We start from the raw sequence: 10,042 nt of genomic DNA, 5'->3' as shown, positions 1-10,042 counted from the left end.
GTCAAGTACAATAAAGAAAAGGAAAGAGCAAGGCGTACCTGGTTGATTCTGTTGATGCTTCAAAACAAATTACAATTGTATAATACAAATGCATATGAAAAGAAAATGAGTTAGATAAACCTTTGCAACTTACATATGAAAGACTTATGCATGCATATTTTTCATAAAATTTAAGTGGTAAGCATATGAAAAATCAAAATAGGGTATAATAATTTAAATTGGGGATGGGCTCAGACTAGATACTTTATTTATCACAATCTCACAGGTAACTGAAGTATCGAAGTCTATATATCAATATCAATCAAAAGTCACCAGTAAATCATTCTAGAATCAGACAATTCTAATCCCTCTCACTTCATTAATGAGTTAACGTGTAAGTAGGATGCGAACTTTTAAACTAAAGGTGTAGTGTACATGTATGTAGTGTCTATTTCTAGTATCTGTTATTAGTTCACAAATTTCTTGAGAGGAGTTTAGAACTAACAGTGACTCAAAGTATGAAAAGAGCACCTTTAATTTATTATTGATTAAAAAATTTCAGCTATAAAGAAGAGCTGAGAGTGATTGTTGCATCATCGTCTTTAACCCGCATTTCTAGCTTATAGGGCAATCTGATATTCCATATGCATTTCAAAATTGCATAAAACCAAATCATATAATTTTAGATTTCGCATAATACCAAACCATAAATCTTCAAATTTTGCATAACAATAACCTCAAATTTTGACATCAGCTTGAGGACTTATATAGTTTCAGTGCAAGTATTTACATATACACCACCAAATTTATAGAGATTTAGTGGACGAAAGATGAAATTCAGGTGTTACAAACGTAAATTCAAAGAAATCAGATTTTTTATGTGTAAACACCCAGAAATTTAGTGGTATGAATGTAAAGATTAAGATTAGGTGTTAAATATGGAAATACATAAAAATTAAGTGGTACATATGTAAAGATCCTCACCCGAAAGAATTGAAATACTCTGGAAGGTGTATGAAAGTGAATGGAAGATTTGTAAATAGCTAGTTTCATGTAATTTGTATGTAGTTATCTCTAAAAGATATTAAATCCCAAAGATGAATGCAATTCATTGAAAATGAAATATTTACATGTATATCACTCAATTCCAATAGATTTACATGTCTAACATTTAAACTTTCAATTTCTTCTTACATACAAGCCACCATCAATACATTATACTCAATTCATCAGCATTTATCAATCGAGAGGCGTGGAAACAAGAAGAATCACTGAAATTCATAAGATTTAAAGTTTAACTTCAACATATTTACAAAGGCATCCACTAAATCGATCCATTACAAAGAGCACAATTTGTATATATCATATAACCAAAAATTAATTCCAACTGAAAATTAAATCTGTTCATATGCGAAAGAGATGGTAATTAGAAGGCTGGTTTTGTTTCAACATACCAAAACCATTAAACTACCAAGAGGGATTGAGCAAGGAAAGCAAGACTACAAGCAGAAAATTAAGCTAGCAAATGCATAAAATTTCCAACCACACCGCAATACCTTAAAGCACTAAGGTTTGAAAAGCCAAATTTTATAGTTGCAAAAGTATTAGAAAATAGGATTGAATGGCATATAGGTAAACATAAAGTATTATGAATTCTCAATTTCAGATTCTAGAAATTTCTGCACATATGCAATCATATTTGGATGTTAGAAAGGTAAATATATTGAATTTCGACAAACTTATACACTTATATTCAGATTTAAATGTTAGTTGTATAAGTGCATTAAATGTTTAGAATAATACATTCCTATTTCAATTTAAATGTTGTATAATATATTTAACTACGACAATTCTGTATGACTGGAAGTAAGCATTTGGGTATTAAATATACAGCTACTTCATACACTATACAATTCTAATAGCATTAAAATTCTTTCAGAACCACAAGATAAATTTGGCCTCAATTCAGTTGAGTCAAATACAAGTCGCAGTTTTAGGATATGTGTTCGAATAAAACCAACCCATCCTACTGTGGTCTAGTGCGAGGATAAGGCTCGTGATACCGCTGGATCTTCCAAAATTTCTCCTCTTCCTAAATTAAATTTTCAAAGCCCCCAATCGGGTGAACTTCACAGCTAAAACCACAATAACAAAGTGTGAAGCAATTAGTCCACTCTCAATTGTAAACTCTTTTTGTTTTCAGAAGCTTCATATTTTATTCGACAAGATTGAATGGAACCTAGGCTTCAATATGCATTCTGAATTATGAATCTTACTGGATTGTCGAAAATTGATGTTTCTTTAATTGATATCACTTCATATAAGTATGGTTGAATAAACATTTAATATCAAAAAAAAAAAACTTGGGAAATTATCCCTGCTTAATCCTACCAGTAAAGTTCCACACAAGAAGCCTCAAATTTTGTTTCAGGGGACAGTGTAGTACTCATATCAATCTTACTTATTGCACAACCATTATTACCAAAAGGGGAATTGACCCAATTGAAAAAACGTTTAAACCATACCAATTATTGCAGAAACAGGAATTCAATATCATAAATGAAGGAATGTACAATGAAGCTTAAACCTCCAATAATGATTTTGATCAAAGATGAATGAGATAGAGCAGTAAAGCCCTCAACATCAATTGGGATTAAGGTAAGAAAAAGATATGGAGGAAGAAGATTTACAAACATACCACCTAATTTGCATGTATTTACATACATACAACTTAATAACTTTGCCATTATAAGAAACCAATTAGGAGTTCTTCTCGAGTCATATGGAGTTGTCCTATGGCACCTTATATTAAAATTAATACGGATGGAAGCTGGATTTCCAATGCTGCGGGAGTTGGTGGAGTTTGTAAAAATTCTTTGGTTTTATAATCTGTTGGTTTATGGCAGCTTCTTTTTCTAATTCTCCTTTTGTGGCAAAGCCGGATGCAGTTGTTTTTGCTCTTCTAGTGGCTAAAACGTTTGGTTCGCAGCATCTTATAATTGAAACTGATTCTCTTATTCTTTGAAAATTTTGCAAGTTACATATCAAGCATCATTGGAGTATTAGTCATCAAATCAAACATATTTTGCATTTATCTAAACATTTGGATATTCAAGGGCTGCACGGCAAAAAGGAAGGTAATATGACATCAAATTGGGCTGCTAAAGCTGGTGCTCGTGGGAATTCTGTAGTTATTTCTTTTGTGGTACCTCATGCTCTCTCTCAACTGGCTATCTTGGATCTTATTTCTGAATTTGGTTGATCTTTGTTCCTTTTAATTTTGTTTGCGTTGAGTTGTTTTTTCTTTGGAGGTAGAGGATCCTTAGGTTTTTTTGATTTTTTGAGTGAATTGTATAGCGTGGGATGGATTCTCAGGACTCTTTTTTTTACTATTCTTTTTTGATGGAATAAAATGCAGAGCCAAGTAATGCTTTTTAACCAAAAAAAATGTATGTATGTATGTATGTATGTATGTATCTATCTATATATATATATAATTTTATAGCCAGTTCTTTTTGGATGTATAATTTCATCAAGCTTCACCTCTTATCAATATTGGATATGTAAATATCCTACTAAAAGTTCCCCTCAATGTTTAATGAATTAGAACAATATTATTAAATTTGTAATAAACTTTACTTTTTTATCTCTCCATCAATAATAATAACGAATTGTTTTATTTACTGGCAATATAGCTTCTAATTTGATAAACTAGTGGTCATGAAATTAATTTTGATAAATTTCTTGTAAAGAGGATGTTTGAGCTTGAAATGAAAATTTGATCTTTACATTTGATATGAGCAATATATTTATCATTTTGATTTAACATTGACTCATATTTCAATGTAATCCTTAACAATAATAACGGTGAAGATCTACAAAGAACTTGTTCATTGACCACTCAATGACACATAGGACACATGGCAAGTCCATTCTCATTGCACATCCCACACCTCTCCACCCCCTTCCCGTCCTCCGCCACAACCTTGCAGCTCCCGTTGCACTCCGTACAAGGCACGAACCTCGCCCCTCCGCATCCTTCGCAGACTCTCCTTCCCCCTTTTCCTCTTTCCCCTCCCATCCTTCTCGCTACCCACCTCATCATCTCCCCAAGCTTCCCAGTTTCGGCCAGCTCCACCACATCTTGAACCCCACCGACATACCTCCCTGCCACGAACAACCTCGGCACCACCACCCCCTCACCGACGAGCTCCCTCACTTGTTTCAAATAATCCCCGTGAAGCGAAACGTCGCGCTCGTCAACCTCCAACCCTGCCTCCACAGCATGCCCCTCCACCACCTGCCGCAGCCTCTCGCAATCCTCGAACGTCCGCCGGACTCCCCGTAGCGTTGTGGTATAAATCACAACTCCATCAGAGTTACCTGGCGGCCGTCTCTCCGGGTACCTCTCTAGCGGGTTCCGGATCTTCCACCGCCGAAGCTCTTCTGCCTCCTTCTTGCCCTCCCGCTCCTGTCGGTCCCGCACCACGAAGCTGTTCTCCTTTACTGATCGAAAACCCACGAGCTCTGGCGGCGGGTGGCGCGGGGGCGATATAGAGGCGTGACCGATGTTGCTAGGAAGAAGGGATGAGGGACGTATTTTAGCAGTGGCTTGTGCTGGCGGTAAGGTTTGGTGGAGGGACGGCTTGAGGTCTTCCAATGCCTTGCTGACTTCAGACCAGGGTTTGGGGGCGAGTTCAAAGGAGTCGAGCTTCTCAAGCAATGAGAGGGGCACGTGACCAGGCTTTGGCGGCTTGTCGTCAATGGGTTCGTGAACGGGGCCGGTGGTGAGGAGCCAGGGCTCTTCTATCTTGCTGATGTCGAAGAGGGCGATGCTACTTGGAGGCAGGTGGTAGACTTCGGCGGCCACCGCAGAGTCGAGCCGTTTTGAGTTTGCGCAGCCCATAGTGGAAGGGTGGAGCCGTTTTGAGTTTGCGCAGCCCATAGTGGAGCAAGTGCCAAGTGCGTCGTTAGCGGGTGACTAGCTAAGCTTTTGGCTGATAATTTATGCGGAGAGGAGAGGCAGACTTGTGGTTGAGATAGTAGGGGAAGAGAATATGAAGATTTTGAGTGGCCGTGAGTGAGACGTGGACAGGAAGTTCTATGTGGATCGCTTGTGCCATATCTTCTCTTGCAAAAAAATTTGTTGTTTTTTTGACGAGTAAGGTTATGGCTAAAATTTTTGAAGGTTAGCGTGAGGACTAGAGTCTGCCACGTGGTTGGCTGTGGAAGTATCATGGCAACTGCCTTATCAGATTGGTTCATTCTAGTCTTACAGTCTTACCGAAGAGGCTTGGCGCAGGGCAGTTCAGTTAAAGCATTTTATTATTGTATGCATTCGCACTGATCGGCTTATCCGGTATTGTGATCAAGGCAAAAACGATTGGTTATTGTGATTTTGCTGGCACCGAAATTTATCTAACAGCAATTTGGGAAAATTGTAGACTTTCTGATTTATAGAACCTATTGGGGTTGTCTGATAATGGATGAGAATAAATTCAGATTTATTAAATTTTAAAGGGATTAACTCTTAGAAAATGCCTTGCAATGAATTTATTAAATCCTATAAATTCTGTGATAGTATTTGGGAAGTCCTATCAGAATTTACAACAGTTGGTGTGAAAAAAGACAGTAGAGTGAACTAAAAAAACCCGGAACTTAAATCCTTAGCCCACGAACATGAATCTACCGGTTCGTATTAGGGCCGAAATCGGCGAAATCTGGATTTAACAAATACGCGGCTTTATTTTGTCCAAAATGGCTGTCTCACAGGATTTAACATACAACTCGCTTAAATCCCAGGATAAATCTGTTGCGTTTGAAAGTAGAGCTTAAAGATATCACTTAAAAAAGCTAAAGAATAAAGAAAATAATTTTATTTTTTAAAGTGTTATTTAAAGGTTTTGTTATAACTTTATCTCGCCTCGATGCAAATAATAATTAAATAAGTAAAAGAAAGAACACAAATTTTTTACGTGGAAAACTGAAGATGGGAAAAACTACAGCTAGAGAAGGAGAATTCGCAATATCAAATAAGTGGAGAAAAATTTACAAAAAAAGGAAAAAAAAAAGGATATTTAGAGTTTTAGTAAGATCCTTTTGAAGGAAATAATAAAAGAATGCCAATAAAGCAATAACAACTTGAAAGTTATTTAAAATTTATTGTGAGTTTGAATTAATGGTTGAAACATTCAATAACTTTGCTTATAGTTTCTTTCTAAAACCTCAATCTTTATAATCATAATATTCTTAAGAGCTGATAAGCGAGACCTACAAAATTCAGGTCACAAATTTTATAATCTCCATGTTGCCAGTGAAAATCTATATGTAAGATATTCTCATCTTGTCCAAAAAGATGACAATTATTAATTAAAGCTTTATTAAGTCTCAAAATCTATATGGCACAAGTGATACCTTCTCCTTTAAATGGAGGAGTTAATTACTTTAATGAAGTTCTCAAATTAATTTTCACTGATAATGACATCCTATTAGGGATAACCAATCATAATCTACCACTTTACATCTCTGTAAATGTTGGACAATTTCAATTGTCCAGAATTCTTGTTGACATGGGTGCATTTATCAACGTAATAAATTTGAGAACTCTCGCTTACCTTGATATTTATACTCATATGCTCTCATTCGATAAGATTTTATTACATGGATTCAATGAGAGAGGTGAAAGTGTTCTATGTTGCATAACCCTCTTACTCAAGATTGGAGATCTACAAGCTGAAGCAAAGTTTCACATCATTGATTCAAAGACTTGCATTCATGGTGCTTCTAGGAAACCTTGGCTTCACGAACATCGAATGGTACAAAATGCTTGCAAGATTGTATTGACTAATGCATCAAGGGTGACTTGTAACCATTTTCAATTCGTGAAGTAAAAATCTATGAAGGCGCAACATACTACATGCCGAAGAAATAAGTGAACTTTTCCAGAGAAATATCTGCAACTAGAGAATTAGAAAAGTATAAAGAAATAGATATCATAAAAGAAAAGAAATAAAAGAAAAAAACATCAAGAAAGAAATCATTAAATGACAATTGTTGATTAAGAAAAAGATGAAGAAGAAAAAGAAGAAGAGATGTCTTCAGATGAAAATAAAAAATCTGAAATAGTATTTCAACAATCTCGCACCATTCTAAACCTCTATGTAGGTGACAGAGGCACATGAAGATGCGGAGTAAATTTAGACAATGAACAAACATAAACTACAATACCTTCTTCACCAAAATTTAAGAATAGAACACCAATAGTGCATATTGATTTAAAGTCCAGCTTGGAGAATGTGCTATGCACTGTAGGTTGTTCTACTGCTTCGATGAAACTAAAAACCCCATGAAAGATCTCCTCTAAAGAAGACAATGAATAGGAAGGAAAAACAATTATTTCAAGTCAAGACAAGCTTTAATCATCCATGCACAAGAAGATCAAGCAATAATTTAGTACTTAGCTCTAATCCCATTATTCTCAGACATTGTGGCTAGGTTGGAAGTTAAAGTAGCACACCACTTGTGTTGTTATTGGAGTCAAATGTTTTATAGAGGGTCATCATCTTCAAAAATTGAAATGTTGTAAAATGTGAAGATGAAATATCAAATTAATTAAAAGAACTCCGCTGTGATTTTTATTTGTCTTTATTGACCTCATTTTCGGTGAGGTTTAAATTCTTCCATTAGATCTCAGGGTCTAGTGATGACTGATACGGCGGATTTTTGTGTGTTACTTTTATAAATATTTTTCAATATTACAAAATACACACAACGGTTATAAAAATAAATATGCAATGTAAACTAAATATTTTTCAATATTACAAAATACACACAATGGTTATAAAAATAAATATGCAATGTAAAATGATCCCTAAATACTGCTGATATGCAAAGTACAACAATAATTCAGATTATATTTCACTTATATTTTCTTACTTTGCAACAAAACCAAAAACTTGATCTTGAAGAAAAATAAGAATTTAACTTTTAATTTATATATGTTGGGATACTACGCAAGTATACGCATCGCTATCAAATAATATATGACTTTTTTTATTAAGACCTAAATATCGAATAAATATCGAACCCATAAGACCTAAATATCGAACCCATAGGGAATTTATACAATATGTACTTTTAGAAAACTTTCTATTTTTAAAAAGACAATTACTTAAACTGAATATATTTTTCAATAATAAAAATTCAAAAAAATTTGGTATTTTTGATATTTTAACAAAACACTAACAACATAAAAAGATAACTAGAGTTTTGTAGATGAAAATCACTTAATAAGAAAAATATATTTCTTCTTATCATGAATCAGTAATAAGTATATGAATTCTATTGTGGAAGTATGCAAATTTTGTTGTGCCAAATAGGAGCAATAATATTCTTTACCCTTACTAGAGTTGCTTAAAGAACATTGGCTAATTTAAAGTTTGACTAGTTCTGAAGGCCGGCTAGGCAAGGAAAATACTAGCTCTCACTTTAGAGTTAAAGCCCTCTAACTCTACACCCTTCAATGAATATTTCCCTATTTATTTGCACTCAATCATATGAACTACATTCTCATTCATACAACCTCATTTGATTCTTTCCAATTTTTGACTGAGATAATACTAGCCCGGTTCTTACATGTTTTCACAACAAATTTTAACATTTGGATTGACCAAATCAAGAAGTAAATGAATTGCATGGATTTAAATCATTACAACTTCTTCAAACATTAAAGATCAATACTCTCCACAATTTTCATCAAAAACTTAACTACTTATCATTTTAAGAAGAAAAATAAAGAAAACTGCTCAGAATCCATGGAAAAAATAAAACCACACTTTAGTTTAAAAATAGAAATCATTGTCAAACCAACAACAAGTCTCAATTAAAACCAAAAGTTGTCTCAAAGAAAAAAGATAAAAACTTATCTCAAGTTCTCCACCAAACTCTTGAAGTTCCTTTGAATCTCTTTTCTTTACAATCACTGAAACTAAACTAACAAAAAGGATAAAATGAAAGTATAAATGGTGCCTGAAAATCTCTCTAACTAACTTCCCAATTTAATCTCTCCAACTAACTCCCCAATTTGATGAATCTAACTTCCCAATTTGATGAATTTTCAAAACTTTCCAAGTATTTTTAGGACTCTTTTCAAAGTCCTATCTTCTTTCCTTTATAGTTTTCCAAGAGGTGAGTTGGAAACTCTTCAAAATGAGTCCCAATTTGATGTATTTCTCAAAGGAGCGCATCCTTTCGTGATAATTTTTGTCCATGGTGGTTATAACCACCTATTAAGCCAATCGGTGCCTCAAAAACCTCTTTAAAATTCGTAGAAACTAACTTTACTCATCTAATAACTACCACTGGCGCTGGCGCTTATTCGCGGGACCTCTGGTGCTTAGGTACGACCTTCTCTATTTAACCGGCGCTTAAGCGTCGGACTTGGCGCTTAAGCGCCAAAACTCATTTGCACAATTTTCACCTTTTTGCTCTAAATTTGATCCTTTTTCACTCCTTTAAGCATTTTTCTCCTTTTTTACTTGTATCTACAAGAAAAACACAAAAATACCTTCCTTTAAAGCGCAATAGCTCAAAAATAACTATAAAAATATGTCTAAAAGCACTATATATTTTAGGTGTATCAAATCCCCCAAACTTTAAATGTTACTTATCCTCAAGTGACACTTCAATCTTTAAAAACTACATATGTATGATATGTATATGGGTTTCTTTAGGAGTAAATAAAATTTAGATTTAGAAATATAGCAGTCTAGTTTAGAAAAAATATTCAGTAAATGAGACCAACTTAAAGTTTAGAAATTCTTAAAGTTAAGAAAGATGAAAATATGAGTTTCTATCTAATTCAGAAATGTATTGTAGATTTTTTTAATTTAGAATTTAGTTCTTTTATTATCTCCACTTAAAAATGTTCATTAAAAATAATTTTACTTACTATATTATATCTATAAGCTTAAGAGTTTCTCAAGTCTTATACTTTAAAATGATCAAATGTAGAACCAATTTTTTATTAGGCACTAATCCTCAAGCTTCTCCTTCCTAATTTTTT

At 34.0% G+C, this 10,042-nt stretch overlaps 1 protein-coding gene across 2 annotated transcripts; it reads right to left on the bottom strand.

Moving 5' to 3' along the window:
• Window positions 1-3,743: 3,743 nt before the first annotated feature.
• LOC110037231 (glutaredoxin domain-containing cysteine-rich protein CG12206) lies at window positions 3,744-5,257 on the bottom strand. Of its 2 annotated transcripts, none has more exons than XM_020741825.1 (2): window positions 4,911-5,257; window positions 3,744-4,871 (listed from the first exon to the last, which is right to left on the bottom strand). In XM_020741825.1, exons 1-2 carry the CDS (start codon window positions 4,922-4,924, stop codon window positions 3,881-3,883), a joined length of 1,005 nt encoding a protein of 334 aa, XP_020597484.1. In that variant the 5' UTR covers window positions 4,925-5,257; the 3' UTR covers window positions 3,744-3,880. The 2 variants fall into 2 exon arrangements, with proteins under 2 accessions (XP_020597484.1, XP_020597483.1); XM_020741824.1 differs by having other exon boundaries at window positions 3,744-4,891; window positions 4,931-5,256.
• Window positions 5,258-10,042: the final 4,785 nt, after the last annotated feature.

Source organism: Phalaenopsis equestris, unplaced genomic scaffold (assembly GCF_001263595.1).
Source record: "Phalaenopsis equestris unplaced genomic scaffold, ASM126359v1 Scaffold217262, whole genome shotgun sequence".
Taxonomy (NCBI): domain Eukaryota; kingdom Viridiplantae; phylum Streptophyta; class Magnoliopsida; order Asparagales; family Orchidaceae; genus Phalaenopsis; species Phalaenopsis equestris.
Note: the sequence above shows the minus strand (reverse complement) of the source record. Positions and strands in the feature narration are given on the sequence as shown.